Source organism: Agelaius tricolor, unplaced genomic scaffold (assembly GCF_023055355.1).
Source record: "Agelaius tricolor isolate 1412-34295 unplaced genomic scaffold, bAgeTri1.0.p SCAF_19, whole genome shotgun sequence".
In the NCBI taxonomy this organism is placed as follows: domain Eukaryota; kingdom Metazoa; phylum Chordata; class Aves; order Passeriformes; family Icteridae; genus Agelaius; species Agelaius tricolor.
This window is the reverse complement of record NW_027269279.1, coordinates 1238003-1256635: the sequence shown is the minus strand read 5'-3', so window position 1 is coordinate 1256635 and position 18633 is coordinate 1238003. Positions and strand designations below refer to the sequence as shown.

Sequence of the window (18633 nt, the reverse complement as noted above, 5' to 3'; positions counted from 1 at the left end):
CTGATTCCATGAAAACTGTTAAAAATGTTAATGTTTTTTCTCTCTCTCTCTCTCTTTTTTTTTTTCTTTATTTTTTTCCCCAGTCCTCCTCCACGTCCAGCCAGGAGGAGAAGTCGCTGAGGTCGGAGGAGCTGTCGGAGGGCGGGATCCCCATCGGGCGGGAGGAGGGCCGGGCGCTGGAGGAGCTCTCCTTCCAGCCCTCACAGCCCCTCAGCAAGTCCAGCTCCTCGCCGGAGCTGCAGACGCTGCAGGAGGTGCTCAAGGACGCCAACGGGCGGGAGGTGCCGCGGAGGCTGAGCACGGAAGTGAAATCCAAATCCCAGTCGGGGAACCTGGAAGGGGAAGGGCTGGGCGGCTGGCTGGGCCGCGGGGAGGACGGCAGGGCCGCCGGGCAGGGCGCCGCCGCCGCGGCTGGCACCTCGCCCCGCTCGCCCTCGGGCCACCGCCCGCGGGGCTACACCATCTCCGACTCTGCCCCGTCCAGGAGGGGCAAGAGGATCGACAGAGACGCCTTCAAGGGCAGGGCAGCAGCGTCCAACACGGAGAAAGTGCCTGGGATAAACCCCAGGTGGGTGCAGAGCCCCTGAGCTGCTCCATCAGGGCTCATTTGTGGAGGGGGGGCTGCACACCATCCCATTAAAAACTTAATTATGCAAATTATCACCTCTTACAAACAAACAAATGATTCTCCATAAACACTTTTGTGACTCTAAAAGTTTGTGGTATATGGAGCTAAGTGGAGAGCTGAGCCCATGCCACCTGAATGCCACTCCTGTGCCAGTCTGAATAAAGCTCCTGCTTTGTTCAGGAGCTGATAGAGACCTCTTGAGCACACTACCATGGAATGAATTTAGGGATTAGGAGACAGAGCTCCCAAATGGTCAAAGAAATAGATGGGTAGTTTCCTCCTGTACTTAATGTACTTAATTTAGGGGCTGTGGTTTGACCACAGGTTACCCAGAGTTAATTTTGCTGTGAATGGGGTGGATTGCTAGTTTTGCATTTTGAGAAGTAGAATGTGCAAAATCCTAAGAAGAAGGAAAAGAAGGGTTGTAATAGAACCTTGGGTATTGTTAGCTGTCCAAAATTGCATGATGAGACAATTTTCATCTGATTGAGGGCAGGTAAAATGCAAATGTCTGCACAATCATGTGTCTGAGAGCCTAGAAATGTCCCCAGAGCTGTGGAGGGCATTCCTGCTCCTCCATTCCCTGCCTTTGAACAGGGAATTTGTGTGGCTGCTGCTGTTTGACACAGAATTGTTCTGACAGGGGTCTGTTGCAAACTGCAAGTAGTCCAGGCACTCAGAGTGTCTCTAAAAGATGAATAATACCCTATTAGCGTTTTAATTCCTCCCATTTTTCTGCTGTACATAACGTTCTTACCTCCAACAGATCAAAACTGACTTAATTTTTATGGTAACAGATTTTTCCCTCCTTCTCTCCTTCAGCTTTGTGTTTTTACAGTTGTACCACTCCCCTTTCTTTGGTGATGAAAATAACAAACCCCTCTTGTTGCCAAATGAGGTAAGCAAGGAGTTGTACAAATCCTTCATTTTTTTAACCTCATAACTTTCTTGGAATGCAGATGATAATTACAAATATCCAGCTCAGGTGCTGCAGTTTAAAGGCGTTTCCTACCAGCAGTGCCACAGGTGGGAGATCTCTGTGTTGGGGTTGTGGAGGGGATTATTTAAAGCTGGCAGAATGCTGGGATGGTTTGGGTTGGGAGGCTCCTCCCAGGCTGCTCAGGTGGGGGGGTCTCTGTTTGGGTTGCAGACGTTTGAGAGGTCGGTGCAGCTCCTGGATCAGATCCCATCCTATGACACACACAAGATTGCAGTGCTCTACGTTGGGGAGGGCCAGGTGAGTGTGTGCAGGGGCCTGAATCCTTGTGGGGTGTTGGGAACCTCTCCAGCTGTGGGGTTTGCCCTGCTCCTGCAGCAGCCTTCCTTTTCCTTAATTTCCTGTGCTGAAAATCAATGCCTGCGTGAAATCCTTCTGTAAGGGCAATCACCTGATGCCAGGCAGGGGTGTCTGGTGCTGGTGCAGTGCTGCTGGCACTGAGTGTGACACTCCTGGCCATGCCCCTGTGTCGCAGAGCAACAACGAGATCGCCATCCTGTCCAACGAGCACGGCTCCTACCGCTACACCGAGTTCCTCACGGGCCTGGGCAAGCTCATCGAGCTCAAGGACTGCCAGCCTGACAAGATCTACCTGGGTGGCCTGGACGTGTGTGGGGAGGATGGCCAGTTCACCTACTGCTGGCACGATGACATCATGCAAGGTGAGCTGGAGGGATGGTTGGTGTCTCCTCACCTGCGTCCACACTGTTCCTTCCCAGGGAGGTGGTGAGGGTGTGCTGGGCTCTCATCCCTTCCTGTTCTCTCTGGTAATTCTGCAAGCCATGTGAGAAAGCTCAGGCCAAAACATACCTGCCTTACTTAACAAAAAAAGGAAAAAAATCCCATCAGTTTTATAATGGTCTGCTCTGTAAAGCAGTGAAAAGATCTGCTCTGTAAATTTGTGAAATTATCAGCTCTTTAAAGGCAGGCAGGGTTTGGTTTGCAGATTTAGCTGCTGTAAAAGCTGTTCACTGAGGGTGGTGTCAGTGTTTCTCTGAAGAGCAGCTCAGAGCAGGGGTGTCACTGCTGTGGCCATGGCTCGTGTCACTGCAGTGTCACCCAGCTCCTGCAGCACCAAGCAGTGCAGAAATCATCCAGGGTCCAGCAGGATATGGTGAAATTCCCAAATTTTTCTGCACAGCTCTGTGCTCATCACATGGAGTCCAGTTCCACCTGGGGCTCTGCAGAGCTCAGTTAGGGCTAGTCCTGGTTTAAGCTCTTTTGCCTCTTTCCTCCCTGACCCAGGGTCTCCTCTCTGTGCTGCTGTGGTCCTTCCCACTGGCTGCTTCACCCCTTGCTCCAGAGAGTCCTGGAGCATCCAGTGGGAATGGATTCAGCTGTCACAAATGGGGACAAACCTATAGAGAGAGCACAGTTTGTATTTTTATTACTGGCATGTGAGCATTGCTGCTTTCCCAGCCCAGCCTAAGGATCTGTGTGTTCCCTCTCCAGCCATTTTCCACATTGCTACTCTGATGCCCACAAAGGATTTGGATAAATACCGCTGTGACAAGAAGAGGCACCTGGGGAATGATTTTGTTTCCATTGTTTACAATGATTCTGGAGAGGATTTCAAACTGGGCACAATAAAGGTAGGGGATTTTCCTCGTGGGTGTGTTACAGCAGGAGCACAGGCTTGTAACCCTCGTGTGTGGGTGTTTCCCTAAAAGCTGTGTGGGGATTATAGGGGGAGCTGTTGGCTGTGGTGGGTTCACTGCTGTGTGTTTCTGGCATTCTCAGACTATGATGCAGCCAGGGAAATGTTTCTGACTGGTTCATTGGCTTCTCCTCAGGGGCAGTTCAATTTTGTGCATGTGATCATCACCCCTCTGGACTACGACTGTAACCTGGTGACGCTGCAGTGCCGGAAAGGTGGGAATGAATTCCTCAGCCTTTGCTGTGCTGGGGATTTGTGCTTCCAAAGTTAAAACTTCCAGGAAAAGCTCTCTGGAACCAGTTTGCCCAGTTAGATCTGGGTTTGCCCTGCTTGTGTACCTTCTCTGGATTGCTCATGCTGTGTTCAAGCTCAGGACCCAGTGCCAGCAGCAGAGTAGATCCCTCCCTGCAGCAGCTGCTTGGGAATGCTGGAGGACATTGGGGTTCAGCAGTGCTGGTGCAGGTGCTTTACCAAAGGTGTTTCTGGCTCACACTTGGTTCATGTGAGAGCCCAGCAGGCTCTCCCCAAACCTTTATGGAGCAGCCAGAATTTGAGAGCCAGTTACGTTAAACTGCAGAGCAGGTTCTGTTAAAGCAGGAGCTGGGGAACCTCTGGGGACTTGATACAATTCCTCAGATTTATTTGACTTAGATATTTAGTTCCTGGCAACCTTTGGCTTCTTAACTGTCTTATGAGAATTTTTTTCTTATTCCTTTAAACTGTAGACATGGAGGGTCTGGTGGACACGAGTGTTGCCAAGATCATCTCTGACAAGAACCTGCCCTTCGTGGCCCGTCAGATGGCCCTGCATGCCAACGTGAGTACCCCCAGCTCCCTGAGCTTCCAGCTGCTGCCTTGGCCCATCACCAGCTTCCAAGGAAAATGGCTGGGCCTGCTAAAGCAAAGGAACACCTTTTCTACTTGACCTTGAAGCCAGAGTTGGCACCTGAGCAGCCCTAACTCGGAGCTGGATTGCAGTTGCTGTCAAACTGCTCTGAAAAATTTGATGAATTTTATTGTTGTGGTTACTTTAATGTGGCTCTTCTCTTTCCCTGCTCCTCCCCACCCTTCCCAACCCAGATGGCTTCCCAGGTCCACCACAGCAGATCCAACCCCACGGACACCTACCCCTCCAAATGGATCGCAAGGCTGCGCCACATCAAGAGGCTGCGGCACCGGGTGAGTGCAGCTGCTCTGAGGGGTGGGACTGGGCTTCACTGAGACTCTGCCTGCAGCTGAGGCAGGTGACAGCAGCTGTCAGCACTGGCTGAGAGAGAGGAGGGCTGTGTGTACAGAGCTTAGACTCCAGCTGGTCGTGGAATCACGGAGTTTGGGTTGGAAGGGACCTTAAGGATCATCCAGTTCAAGTGTGGCAGTGTCAAACCATTCCACTGGCAGTAAGGGCTTTGGGAAGCTTAATCCTGGAATCCCAGAATCACTGATATTGGAAAAACCCTCCAAACCCATTGAGTCCCAGCTGTGTCTGATGCCCACCTTGTCCCCAGCCTGGAGATTGCCACCTCCAGGAATTCCTTGGGCACCTCCAGGGATGGGGACTCCAAACCTCCCTGGGGCAGCTCCTTCCAGTGCCTGACCACCCTTTCCATGGGAAATTCCTGCTGCTGTCCCATACCTGGACACAGAGTGGCACTGTCACAATGTCCTGGTAACCTGCCCAGATAGAGATTTGGAAGAATTTTGGAGAGAATGGAGCTCACCTGCTCTCTGTTGCCTTTCAGCTCCGTGAAGAGACACAGTACCAGAGCCCTGGCCTTCCCCTGCAGCTGCACCCCTCTGCCCCCACAAAGCCCCCTCCCCAGATCCCCCAGGACCCCCCTCCCAGCTACGAGACGGGGCAGAGGAAGAGGCTGATCTCCTCTGTGGATGACTTCACCGAGTTCGTGTAGGGCCGGGCTCGGGGTGTCCCTGCAGGGACACTGAGGCCATTGTGTTCCCTGCCTGCTGATCCCTGCACCTGCATGGACACAGGGATTGGGAGGCGCAGCCTGGCTGCTCCTTGCATGTGGACTTGGCACTGGACCTGCCAGGAGCTTTGGGTGCCCCTGAGGATGACACTGGATTCCCAGCAGAAGCTCCCAGAGGACCAACCCACTGTGTTTGGTTTGATTTGAGCTGTTTCAAAGCTTCTCTGTTGGGAACTTCCCTGCAGAACCTTTCTTTGGACTCCTTCCACACCAGCTCCTGGTGGAAGCAGACAAAGGATGATACTCTGCAAATCCTCATGTGAAGGTACAGGAATTGAGGGATTTTTGAGGACTCTGTTGGGAATGAAATATGAAGTATTGAAAATCCAGTTGCTATTTCTGAGCACCCCAGAATCCCAGCTCCTCCCTGAGCATCGGGGCTGTCAGCACTTGGACTCTTCAGGCTCTGACTCATTCTGCTGCCAGCTCTGGAAAGAGTTAATTTGCATTCTCCCTTGCCCAGAATGCTGTTTAAGTTCCCAAGATTTCTCTTCATTTTGGCCATCTGCAGACTTTCCCTGGTTGCAGGAATGCTGGGGTGTCTCACCCTTCCCCATGCACCTGATAAATCCCTTTTTGACTGCTGACAAGTCTTGGGGCATCATCTCCCCACGAGTTCTGCTTATTCCCTGACAGGGAGGCTCTCAGGGGAGACTGAAGCAGTTCAGTTGGAGCTTCCAGGGCAGGTGGGCACAGCTGGAATGGGACTTGCAGCCCGTCCTGAGGCAAGGAGGGCACCAGACACTACACTACCCAACTGGGAGGCACCTCATAAGCTGGACTATACTGTGAGAACTTCATCTCCTGCTTGGCCCGTGAGGGGGAAGCGTGGCTGTGGGAATGGCTGCCAGCAGGGAGATGAAGACAAGTGCAATGTGCACAATGTGGGACTGTGAAGGGACAGGTGAGGGGACAGAGGGACAGCCCTCACCTGTGCAGGTGTGTGGGAACACCAAGTGTCCGTTGTGTTCGAGTGTTTATGAGTCATACAGGAAATAAAATATTTGTCTGATCAGCGTGGTCTCGATGTCCTGGGAAAGCTCCATATAAATCCTTCCTCCTATCCTGGTTTAGTTTCCCAGGACACACGAATTCCTGGCTGTGTTCCAGTCCTGGACTGGGATATTCCCTCGGTGCTGGGGAGGGGACTTTGTCACCTTTGTCCTTGTGCCACCCCCAGTGACCACAGGTGAGCTCATTCATAAACACCAGCCCTGATAGGCTGGAGGATTTTAGGAAGTGTCTTGTGCTGTGCAGGAGACCTTAACTAAAATTATAGCTGCAGAGAGAATGAGGGTAGGGTGGGGTGGAGAGGAGGAGTTGGATCAGGACAAAAGCACCTGAGCCAGGTTTTAGCAGTCAAGTGTTTATTTGACTTTGTCACTTTGTAAGAAACATCCCCACAGTTACAAAATACACCATTTTTGTTTGCAGTGAAATGCTGACCAGACAGGAACTGTTGGCATTTTGGTCACAATCATTGTTCTTTAAAAAAAACAAAAATTAGAAAAAATAAGGCACTTAGAGAAGTCCCTCCCTCTCCCTTGGAACAAATGGATGGGGGTCTCATTTTTCATTTAAGCAGCTTGATCCTGATACATCACTGTGAGATTCAAGGCAATAAATAAGACACCATCTCTCAGTGACTACAGACACAAAAATATACATTCAGGGGATTGATGGGCTTCGAGTCAAGTTCATTGCTGTGAGGGTGTAACTCCATGACTGAATCGCCTTAGCTGGGACATGGAGGGGACCCTGGGACGCTGCTGAGCTGGCACAGAAGCTGCTGGAGGAGAGCTGAGAGTGCTGGAAGCTGTGGGTGCTGCCCAGCACGCAGGGCTGGGCTTTTTGAGGGACTGTGGGGGCAGAGCTGCTCTCCGTACTTCAGGGAAGTAGGGCAGTTGTCTGATCCCGTTCCTGCTCCTCTGGCATCGGGAGGAGCACTTGGGAACGTCACACACACCGAGTCACAGCCACACACACACACACAGGGCAAGGAACAGGCACTTGGGAACAAAATCCACATGGATTTGGGGAGCATCTTTGTTCCAGCTGCCCCTTAGCTTAGGAAGGGCTGCTCAGAAACATTTGGGGCCCTGCTGGCCCCTCCTTCCCTCCTACTCCCAACCTCTTCTAGTGAGGATACTTGAGCTAACTGACCATCAGGAACTGAACTTTTTGGCTCTTCAAGAGACTTCCAAGACCTGCTTGGGTTATTTGGGACCTTTCAATCACTGAATATTCCCACAGAGCCCTTGGGGTGGCTGGATCTACACCCCTGGTGCTCCACACAGGTGAGACGGGTTGTGCCAGGGCAGGGGTGTGAGGAAAGGAGCTTTGGAGCTGGAGGGACTCCAGCCCCGAGGCCATCCCAGCTCTCTGGGACACCTCCCCACTGCTCCTCTCACTGCCTTGCTTTGGGAACATGCCACTGTCCCTGTCACCAAAAAGGTGTCATGGACATGTGCCAGAGCTGAGCCTGGTGCTGTGCTGCCTGGGAAGTTAAAGGAACAAAAAATCCAAGGCAATAATAGTTGTCTGTCTCGAAAACCAGGGTTTTTTTCTAAGCACAAAGCTGACCAGCACCTGGTCCCAGCCCTGGGCTCAGCCTCCAGCTGTTGGTTCTGCCTGCTGCAGGCCCCTCCCTGTCCCACTGCTGCCCTCTGGGCCCCTCTCTGCCCTCTCCCCCCTGTCCTGGTTACCAGGATTGCATTTCTCCCCTCTGCACTGCACTTCTCTGTGCCCTCTGCTCTTCCAACACCTCCATGCTGACCAAGCACCACCTCACTTGTCCTCTCCTGCCCTCATCCCTCTGCAACCTTTCCACAGCATCTGTCCTGCACAGCACCTGAGCTTTCCAAAGGTAACTCAGACCTGTCCCAAAGGCACCCCAGAGCAGCCAGTGTCCCCCTGCAGCCACCCTGACTCACATGGCCAGGGGAGTACATGGATGCTGGAATGGAATCTTCTCAAGTATCCAACACAGCTGGGGGCTGGAGGGGAGGCTCAGGAGGGCATGGAGCAATGGAAGTGCTCTAGGAGCCCACTCTATCCACCTGGAAAAGTCTCCCTGCTTGGGAAGGGTCCAGGGCCACCAGCACCAGAGGCAGCTGAACCCAAGGCCCCTGCCCTGCAGCTCTGCCCCCTCATCCTTCCCTTCCACCCTCTCACCTGTCCAAAGCATGAAGCAGGTTCTGGAACACACAGAGGAGCCCACTGGGGGCTCTTCCCCATCCACCTGAGGCCACTGCCCCGAGCCAGCCCAGGAGAGCACACGCAGCACACACACACAGACACCCAATCCTTATATACACGGGACATTCCCAGGAAGAAGCACTTAATACATCCTTTAAATAACTCTGACAATAGTGTTCTGTCTCCTATCTACATGTTTCAAACACGGTACCGATGCTATGAAAATATAGCAAACATACAAAAATATATACATTTAAAAACCAAACAAACCCCATATAAATTACTTACAATAGCCATAAGGTGAAATGGGGCTGAGGAGGGGAAGGCAGCCCCTGGGGGGGCTTCAGGCAAACTTCAGGCAGCCCCAGGCTGTGATCTGGGGAGCCCCATGGCACAGGCCAGCTGTAGCCCAGCAGCTGTAGCCCAGCACATGGTGAATCCCAGCTGGCAGGGCTGGAGGGACCCCAAAAAAAGCTCCCTCAGGGCTTCACCTGCCTCCTTTGTGCTCAGGGAAGGTGCTGGCACTGCTGCCCGAGCTGGGGCTGCGCTCCCCTCCTCCCTGCCCATTTCAGTTTATGATTTAAACAAACAAAATACTGCTTTTGTGATATATTATCCCATTCTTAGCTCGCACGTGTCACTGGTAGCCGAGGAAAGCCTTGTTTAAAGTGCTGGGCAGTACATAGGAACAAGTAAACCAAAAAAAAAAAAAAAATACATATACTTAGGGCAATACATTCCTTGGGTTAGAGAAGCCAAGCAGCCAGCGGCGCCTGCACCCCGGGGCCACGGCGGGGGGACAGGGCAGGTGGGGACCGCAGTGACACCAGCACGTTGGGAACCCCACGCTGGGAGTTGGGAACCCCACGCTGGGAGGTGGCTGAGGCAGCCCAGGGCTCTCTCGTCCCCAGCTCGCTGCAATGTCCTTTGTTTTAAATATTGGATTTCTTTAAATACAAATAATAGTACCAATTTCTGGAGGATAAAGTAGCCAATACTGGAAATTAACTGCTCTGGGTGTAGATAGCATTTCTCTATATATCTATTTATGCTTAAAAAACAAGGTGGGTTAAATACCTTCTCGAAAGCTGTCGCTTTCCTCCACAGTGCGTCTGGTCGACAAAAATCCAAGACTTGGTTCAAACCTTCAAGGCCTGGGGCTCTCCTTTCCCTTTCCCACCCGGCACAGCCAGCAGGGAAGGGGGAGAGCTTTGTCCCGTCCCCCTGCGCCCACCCCAGTCCCACCTGTGGCCGGTTGCAGCCGGGGCCATTGAACACCCTGTGAGCCAGCAGGGATCTCCTGCACCTGCTCACGCCCAGGGGAAAGGCTCGGCCTTCTCCCCGTCCATCTCTACCCCTGGAACGCTCCCTGGGGCCGCTCCCGGAGGGCCGGTGGCCGTGCCCGCGGCGTGGCCGGAGCCCCCTGTGCCCGGCCGGCCCAGCCGCCGCGGCAGCTCCGGGCGGGCACAGCCCACCCAACAAAGCCCTGCCAGGGCATCGCTCCCGCACCCGTTACTTCACCGTGGGGTGCACCCGGTTCTTGGCCCGCAGGGGCCGTTTCCTCCTGGCCGTGCAGGGCTTGCCCGCCGTGCCCGCGGCCGCGCTGACCCCGCGGCTGGCCCGCAGCAGCCGCCCGGGCACGGGCACGGCCCCGGCACAGCGCGGTGACAGCGGCTCCGTGTCCGGCGCCTCCGGGGACCGGCCCTGCTCCGGGCCTCCCTCGGGCCCGCAGTGCCTCCTGCGGGCGCGGCGGCTGCGGGAGAACTCGAGCAGGTGCTCGATGCGGGACACGTCCTCCGTCACCTGGTTGACGCGGTCGAACTGCGCCAGCAGCATCTCGAAGAGCGACAGGAGCCGCTGGATGTCGGCGTCCACCTCCAGGCTGTCGCGGGCGCTCAGCACCAGGCTCAGCCCGTCCAGCTGGCTGGAGGACGTGGACGTCCTGGAGCTGTCGGAGGCGGCGCTGGGAGTGGGGCCACGGAAGGACTTGGAGTCGCTGGAGTCTCGCGAGGGCAGCGGCTCCATCCCCTCGAACCTCACCTTGTGCCGGAACTGGGGGGGAAGAGGAGAAAGGGGCAGCGTTAGGGCAGGAGCTGGGAAGGGGGAACACCCCAAACAGCTCCAGGGCTGCTCCCAGCCATTCCTGGTGTGACGGGCATGGGCTGGATCCAGATAAAGCCACATGGGGCTGTGGGGCCGAGAATGGGCAGCTGATGCCTGTACACTTCCCCATCTCTCTTGGGCCCCCGGGGTGGCCACTGCTCCTACCCTTGCCTGCCAGAGAAACCCAGCTGCAGGAAGGAGCCAGAGGCAGGGAAAGGCTAAGCAAGGTGGGTGCTGCTCTGTGCCACTATGCCCCTTCTCCACAGAGCCCCCATGCTGGCCTCACCTCCTTGGCTTTGCTGAAGCCCATCCACATCTTGAGCCTGCGCACGAAGAGCTCGACCATCTCGTAGTCCTGGGGCTCGAAGGCAGGCCGGTAGAGCTCGAAGTGCATCTCGCGGTAGCTGTGGATCAGCACCACCGCCAGCAGCCGCAGCACGATCCACGCCTCCAGCACCACGTAGGAGGTGCAGAAGAGGCAGTAGAGCCCCGAGGCCTCGGGCAGGCAGGGCCGCAGGCTGGCGCTGCCCCGCAGCAGGGCCAGCAGCAGCAGGAGGCTGCTGCCCACGCTGCGGAAGGACTCGGAGGAGGAGGAGAAGAGCTGAGGAGGGACAGAGGAGATGTGTGAGAAGGGAGCACAGCAAAGTGTTCCCCTGACCCTCAATATCCCCCCCAACATGGGCCCTAAGGGGTGCCCCACAAATGGGCCGGGGCAGGGACAGCCCCCGGCCAAAGGTGCTGGCAGCAGGATGGGCACAGAGTGACCAGGGGACCCAGGGGCTTTGCTCATGTCATGCCAGGGCGAGGGAAAAGGGCAGCAGGACCACAGCAGCCCCTCTGTGAGGGAGGGGAACAGGGGTGCTTACCAGGAAGCCGAGCTGGGCATAGGCCAGGAGGAGGAGGGCGAAGGCCACCCCTGCAGCCATCAGCTCCTTCACGGACTTCTGGAAGGTCTTCCCAAACACTGACCACTGCCGGACAAAGCGCAGCTGCTGGGCAGCCTGGGAGGGGAGAGGAGGGACTTATGGACACACCCCAGCCCAGGAAGGGTGAGAAACACCTGAGAAACCCAAACCCCAGCAGAGCACAAACACCCCAGCCTGCAGGTTCCTTGCAGACAGAACCATCTGACTGAATTCCCCAAGGGAATTGAGGGCCCAGAGACCTCAAAGTACCCAGCACAGACACAGGTGGCCTCCCTGCCACCCCCTCCCCTGGCAGGGCTGTGCAGGGGTGACCAACACAGCAGGGCCAAAGCAGCCAGCACCCACGTGCAGCTCCCCCAGCCCTCTGTACCTGCACGGTCAGGAGGAAGAGGAGGGACGCGGCCAGGCTGCTGAAGACGGAGCTGAGGAAGGCCACCTGGTAGAAGTTGGTGAAGCCCCTGCGGTTGCTGAGGTACCTGAGCCACTGCTGGTCAGCCAGGGTGGCCTGGCTGAGGTGCACCAGCACCGTGCACGTGGTGAGCAGGATGAAAAGCCACTGGCTGTAGTTGCCCCACAGGGTGAAGTAGGCTCTGCCTTCCTTCTTGATGGCCAGACACTCTGACACCACGAAGTAAACCACAAACAGCATGAGGAACACCTGGGGGAGGAACAGAGAGGTCACCAGGAGAGGTGAAGGTACCAGGAGATGAGAGGACAAGCCCTGACTGCTCTGCTGCACCCAGGACAGCAAAATCCCCCCAAACCAGGCCAAGTTCCACCACTGCACACCTGGAGCACCCCCTGCCTTCTGCCCTGCCCTCCTCGCTCATCCAGCACCCCAATCCCTGCTGAAGGCCCCCAGTGCCCACACCCAGTGCCCCTGTGGCAGGGTGGCAGCGCCCAGGGCATGAGGGCTCTGCTGACACCCACCCAGGCAGGGTGACAGATGTGGGGACAGGCAGAGCAGCTCGAGTCCACAGTGCCCAGGCTGGGTGAGGGTCCCCAGAGCCCCCAGCAGAGGGCAGGGGGAGCAGGGGAGGCCCCACACTGACCATCATGAGCAGCTGCAGGGTGACCCCCGCGCTGAGGCGCAGCAGGGGGAAGGGGCTGACGGTGACAGCGGCGATGGCCTGGCCAGCCCCAGGGAACTCCAGGCGCAGCGTCAGGGCCACGTGCAGGTCCACGCTGGGGTTGTACTGCAGCAGCTCCACAAACACTGCCCGGCTCCTGCAGGGGGACAGCAGCAGCTCAGGGGCCACTCTCGGGGGGGACACGGGTCCTGTGGCCTGGTGACACTCCAGCAGCACTGCTGAGGAGTCCAGGTGGCAGCGGGACACGGACACTCCCCCTGCCCTGCCTCACTCACATGTTGTCGATCCACGTGTGCTGCTGCAGGAACTCCAGCTGAGCCCGGCTCTCCTCCAGGGAAGGGCCCAGCTCCTGCACGTAGCCACTGCTGTCGTAGAAGGAGATGTAGCCCCAGTACCAGATCCTGCAGAGGAAGAGGAGCCGTGGGTGAGGCTGAAGGACACTGGGTGCTCTCCTGCATGGCAGGCCAGGATCTGGTGTGCGGATGCAGACCCTGCCCCTCAGGATTTATTTCACAGGACAGATGACAGGGGTGCATTGATCCACCTCCCAACCTCAGAGCAGCCCCAAGCCCTGTTGTGGCCCACACTTGCATGGAGATGATGCCTCTGGGGACAAACCAGAGAAGAAACCAAGTGTGATTTATGTCCTGCCCAGGGTGCAGGACAACCTGCTGTCATGCCTTGAGCAGAAATCTGGGCTGCTGGGTTCCCCTGCCCTGTCTGTGCCCTGGAAGGAGCAGAGCTGATGCCCCTGTCCCTGGGCCCCCAGAACAGCACAACGCTGCTGCTCAGGCCATTCAGAATTTCCATGTCCATTCCCCCCTTTGCCAGGCTCAGGGGCTGAGGTGAGGGCTGGGAACAGCCCAGGGCATTGTAAAGACCTTGGAGAGGTGTGTAAGGGTCCCTGGAGGAGGAGCAGGGCAGGGAGCAGGGCAGGGAGCAGGCAGGGCAGCCCTTACCCTGCCAGGTCGGGTGCTGAGTGCGCCCACGCCGCCGTCCCGTTCCCGGCTGGGCTCTCCCAGCCCACTCCATAGTCAGCAGTGGCAAAGCTGTGCTGGTCAGTGCAGCTCTTCTGGGCACTGCCCATGCCCTGCAGGATGTCCTGGGCACTCTGCTGGCACTCAGCTGCAACGAGACCACCCTGTGAGCCCAGCACAGCCAGCGCGGGGCTCACCTTCCCTCCCAACCCCTCCAAACCCATTCCCACCAGTGCACCAGGTCAGGGATTCAGGAAAGGATGGATATTAATAATAAAAATAGCTGTCCAGTTTAGGAGTCACGATATAGCCATGCCTCCAGGTCAGAGTGGATTAGGTGGGTACAAGTGGAGGAGAAGAGAGTCATCCCAACTGGCCTTGGGGAGCTGCACTCTGGTCCCTGGATACATCATTGGCTTCAAACTGCCAGAGGGCAGGGTTAGATGGGATATTGGGATGGAATTGTTCCCTGTGAGGGTGGGCAGGCCCTGGCACAGGGTGCCCAGAGAAGCTGTGGCTGCCTCTGGATCCCTGGCAGTGCCCAAGGCCAGGATGTGGAAGTCCCTGAATGAACCACAAGGTCCCTCCCAGCCCAAACCGTTCCATGATCCACTGGCCCCGTTCATCTGGGCAGAGCAGAACCACTGCCTGCCCAACCTGTGCTGCCTCCCTCAGCCCCAGCTGCGCCCAGAGCTGCCCCTGCAGGACTGTCACCTCCCAGTGTGACAGCAGAGCCCCCGTCCCGTCCCTGCCTCCCTCGTACCTCCCTGCAGGCGGAGCTGCCGCAGCCGGGCCGTCCCCAGCGTGGTGCTGTGGCTCTCCTGGCCAGAGCCGTTGTTGTACAGGTAAGGGAGGAACACCTGGGACATCCACACCCAGAACTGATCCGACCTGCAGGGGGGAAGGTGTGAGATTGCCGAGTCAAAGTTCCAGGGGCTTTGGGGCACGAAGAAGCCACATTGATGTGCACAGAGAGCCCAGGGCTCTGCAGGGACAGCCCAGTGATCCCAGTGCCAGACTGGGCTGCTGGGAGCTCCCAGGGCTGTGGAAAATCAGCTGGGAAAATTGAATCCAGTTAAACTCATGTGCAGAGCGAGGAAAGGCAGACTCTGGCCAAGATGTCATTTCTGGCTCTCATGACCCTGTTCATGGCTACAACTTGAGGCTGTAAATTCTGAAGACAGAGAAGCTCTTGTGCTTTACAGCAGCTCCAGAAAGATCAACATCAGCTCCCACAGCCCTTTTCCCACTGGGGAAATCACTAAACCTCACAGAAATTAAACCTCTCAATCCCCAGAGGCCCCTCTGCTCTCCAGGGGAGCAGCAGAACCACAAACAGGAGATGCTCACTGCTGTGGAGTGCCCAGCTGCACATGGGCACCAAGGAACCTCTTATGGGACAGAGTGTGGAGCACAAGGCCAAGAGCTGAGCCCCCTGACCCCCCAGGGGCTGGCAGGTACCTCTTGATGAGCAGGAAGTCGTTGCTGCCCAGCTGCTGTTTGATGGAGCTCTGCAGGAGGAAGGCCTGGCCCGTGCGGGAGGCGTCCCCGTAGTTGGTGAGCAGGACCACCAGCAAGAACATCATGTAGATGAGGAAATTCTGGGAAGCAAAAGGTAAAAATGGGATTGCATGGAAGGGCTGGATCCCAGTCCTGCAGCAGAGCAGTGCTGTCCATGGCCATGCAACAGGATCAGACTCAGAGGCTGAGAAACTGAGGCAGGAGCTGGAGCCAAGCACTCAGGACACCCCAGCCTGACTGGGAGGGCCCACACTCAGATGTGTCTGAGCCCTGGGCACCAGGCAGCAGGAGATGTCCCACCTTGAGCATCCTGTGCAGCAGCTTGACCTTCCTGGCCTCCTCCTTGGCCTGGAAGAGGGCAAACCCCTGCGGGGGCCGGACCTTGCTGATCCTCTCGGACACGTGCTCCACGCAGGGCTGCTCCACCAAGGTGTCATCCTCCTCTGGGTGCAGCCTCTTGGCAACCAGGGAGAAATAGAGGGCTTCCAGCAGCACCTGGGGCACAGGGAGAGGGCTGAGCCTGCAGGGAGCTGGGCCACATCAGCATCCAGCAGCAGCTCCCACGGGCCCCTTGGCACAGCCAGCAAGGCACAGCTCCTACCTGGACCTCCAAAACCAAGTGCCACCAGCCCTGCCTCTGGTGTCCACATTCTACCCTTCCTGAGGGATGCAGGGATGGGAGGGACCATTCAGTGCCCACTTTGACCCCATTTCTTTGTGGAAGGCCTTGTCAAGCATTGGAAGGGGCTGCCCAGGGCAGTGGTGGATTCACCATGCCTGGAAGTGTTCAAAACCCACATGGATGTGGCACTTGGGGACTTGGGTTAGTGGTGAACACGGGGGTGGTGTTCGAAGGAGTTGATAATTTTAAAGGGCTTTTCAAACCTCATCAATTCCATGACAGTGATCAGCAGCTGGACAAGTTAACTCCAGCTGTTAACTCCATGTACAGGTCAGTGCTGCTGCACTCGTGCCACACTCACCTTCAGGGGCTCCCAGACCAGGAAGGATGCCAGGAAGCTGAATATCCCTGAGATGAGCCACATGAGGGCCACGCTGGAGGAGAAGCCCACCCCGATCCACACGGAGACGCCCGCGGCGGCGGCCAGGAGCAGGAGGCTGATGCCATGGGCCAGCAGGGAGCACCAGGGAGGCAGCAGGCGCTTCCTGAACGTCTGGTCTGCAACTGGGGGCAGCAGGAGGAGCAGGGAGAGCAGCGTGAGCATCACTGCAAAGGCCCCCGTGGGCACAGGAGGGGCTGGGCTCAGTGCTCACAGCAGCACAGAGCTGCCAGCAGCCTGGGAGAGTTTGGAGGGACCGGCCCACACATTGTGCAGGGAGCACAACCTCCCCAGGGGACACTGCAGGGGCTGGCACAGCACAAGTTCTGGCCCAGGCAGCACTGAGATCCAGGCTCCAAGCAAGAGAAGCTGGCAGGAAACAGCAGCGATATCCCAGGCAGGGAGCAGCCCTGCCTAGGGCTCCTTCTCTGTTTTATTTCCCATTTACCCCACAGTGCTGTAGTGTGGGATGGGCCCCGTCCCCTCACAGCCCGGGGGCACAGCCTGGTACCTGTCCAGGTGGACTTGGCTGATCTGCTCACTTCCCTGGGAGGAGGTGCCACGCTCTGCCCTTTGTCGTTCAGCCTCTGCATCATCACAGTCTCCACCTTCTCCCCGAACACGCTGGACCTGCCAGGCACAGGGGGAGCCTGCTGAGAGCTGTGCCACTGCTGGGCCTGTGCTGAGCAGGCTGGCACCAAGGGGGCTGAATGCCAGTGCCAGCACCAGGGCTGGGACGTCACACACATCCCCAGGGCACAGACACTGCTGTGTGTCCCATGGACAGGGCCTGACAGTCCCTCCCCTCCCCTGGCTGGCCAATCTGCAGTGGCTGGGGGCTGCCAGCCCTGGGGGTGTTGGTCAGGGGGCCCAGCAGGGTGTCCTGGCTTGGTAACACTACAGGGATTTGGGCAGAATCCCCTCCTCCCTCCCATCAGTGCCATGAAGGGAGCCCTCATCCCAGCACATTGCCCAGAACTGCTGGAGACACAGCTGTGGCTTTAGGGGAGGCTCCTGGTGGCTCCTGGAAGGGTGGCAGTGCCCTCCTGGAGCTGTGGCTGTGGGGGCTGCAGGAGCCATGGCCAGCAGGGACAGAGTGACCCCTGAAAGCATCCCAAAGGCAGCTGAGCCCAGCTGGGTGTGAGGGAGGCTCTGGCCCCGAGGGGCTCTGCTCCCCAGCCACTCACAGGCCTGAGATCAGATCTGTTTCTGCCCTCATGTACGGGCCCAGGTCCTGGGAGATGCCGCTGGCTCCATCTGCCAGGATCTGCCGGATCAGATCCTCATCTGGGAAAGAGAGAGCACAGACAGCGTCAGCAGGAGCTCAGAGCACAGCCCCCAGCACCACCCCAGGGCATGGCTCAGCACCTGCTGGAACTGGGGAGGAGCAGGAGGAGGAGGAGTGTGACAGCCATGTCCTCCCCCTGGGACAGCCCTCCCCTGCTCCCTGTCCTGCAGCTCCTGTCCATCCCAGCTTGGCCACAGAGCTGCTTCAGAAGGCCAAGTTCTCCTTCTCCAGCCACTTCCAGAGCCTCAGGGACACCCTGTGGCTTTGACACCAGGGAGGAAGCGCTGGCTGCTTGCAGCATTCCCATGAGAACACACCTCTCCTGGCTCCCAGTTTGCTGCCTGCCAGGATTTCTGTTTTTCCAGACTAAAAGCAGGCACAACCCTCCTGCCCTGCCCTCCAGGGTGCAGCCAGCATTGATGGCAGCAGCTCTGCCTGTGCCAGGGCTCACCTGAGGCTGAGAAGTACCGGGGCTGTCCCTGGTGGATGCCAAGGGACAGCGTGTCCTCCTCGGGGCCCAGGGGCGTCTCCAGCCCCAGGTGGCGGCTGGCCCGGCCTCTCTTCAGCTTCTGGATGGTGTTGCCCATGATGGAGGGGTCGCTCAGCAGGTCTGGCCAGCTGAGCAGGGCCTCGCTGGAGGGCCAGGGCACCAGGCTGAGGGAAAATGGGAATGGGGGGTCAGGAATGAGGGGAGCAGAGAAAAGGAACCTGGTGGGACTGCAGAAACAGCTGTGGGAGCCAAGCCCAGCCCAGCCAAGCACAGACTGAAGCCCTGCTTGCTCCGTCTCCAGAAACCCACGCACCTCTTGGAGTCCTCCAGGAACAGATCTGTCTTGGTTTGCTCAGAGAAGGCCTGTGGGGAACAGGAAGGTTTCAGGAGCAGGACACGGGTGTGAGCCTGCTCAGAGCAGCAGCTGGGAGCACCGGGGGTCACTGAGCTGCTCTTAGCCCCGGGCACCTCCAGGAGCCTGCCCAGCTGCGGGGAGGGAAGCACTCACCTCTGCCTGGAGCCCGGGGAAGGTGGGGAAGGAGCTGTCCAGGATTGAGGAGTCCAGGTAGTTGTCGATCTCCAGGGACTGCTGGTCTGAGTGAGTCACGGTGTGGCTGATGGAGACCTGCAGGGCACACGGGAGGGACAGAGGTGACACTGCCACTGAGACCAGCCACGTGCCCATCCTCCTCTGCCCCCCAGTAACCACAA

At 57.4% G+C, this 18633-nt stretch overlaps 2 protein-coding genes across 9 annotated transcripts in view; one reads left to right on the top strand and one right to left on the bottom strand.

Moving 5' to 3' along the window:
* Positions 1-6282, top strand: part of TSC2 (TSC complex subunit 2) — a 33823-nt gene extending 27541 nt beyond the window's left edge. For all 6 annotated transcript variants that reach the window (XM_071444848.1, XM_071444847.1, XM_071444846.1 and 3 more), the window contains 9 exons: positions 84-568; positions 1451-1526; positions 1779-1865; positions 2101-2287; positions 3078-3217; positions 3419-3497; positions 4008-4099; positions 4363-4461; positions 5022-6282. In XM_071444848.1, coding sequence (XP_071300949.1) covers positions 84-568; positions 1451-1526; positions 1779-1865; positions 2101-2287; positions 3078-3217; positions 3419-3497; positions 4008-4099; positions 4363-4461; positions 5022-5189 — 1413 coding nt within the window. In that variant the 3' untranslated portion in view covers positions 5190-6282. The remainder of the gene's footprint in view (positions 1-83; positions 569-1450; positions 1527-1778; positions 1866-2100; positions 2288-3077; positions 3218-3418; positions 3498-4007; positions 4100-4362; positions 4462-5021) is intronic.
* Positions 6283-6617: 335 nt separating this feature from the next.
* The window catches only part of PKD1 (polycystin 1, transient receptor potential channel interacting), an 82409-nt gene continuing 70393 nt past the window's right edge, over positions 6618-18633 (bottom strand). For all 3 annotated transcript variants that reach the window (XM_071444837.1, XM_071444839.1, XM_071444840.1), the window contains exons 31-46: positions 18431-18547; positions 18236-18285; positions 17884-18086; positions 17332-17431; positions 16656-16774; positions 16067-16269; positions 15384-15578; positions 15024-15163; positions 14326-14453; positions 13545-13710; positions 12861-12986; positions 12547-12721; positions 11865-12152; positions 11435-11569; positions 10855-11169; positions 6618-10517 (exon numbers count right to left, since the gene is read on the bottom strand). In XM_071444837.1, the coding sequence (XP_071300938.1) occupies positions 9978-10517; positions 10855-11169; positions 11435-11569; positions 11865-12152; positions 12547-12721; positions 12861-12986; positions 13545-13710; positions 14326-14453; positions 15024-15163; positions 15384-15578; positions 16067-16269; positions 16656-16774; positions 17332-17431; positions 17884-18086; positions 18236-18285; positions 18431-18547 (3000 nt within the window). In that variant the 3' untranslated portion in view covers positions 6618-9977. The remainder of the gene's footprint in view (positions 10518-10854; positions 11170-11434; positions 11570-11864; positions 12153-12546; positions 12722-12860; positions 12987-13544; positions 13711-14325; positions 14454-15023; positions 15164-15383; positions 15579-16066; positions 16270-16655; positions 16775-17331; positions 17432-17883; positions 18087-18235; positions 18286-18430; positions 18548-18633) is intronic.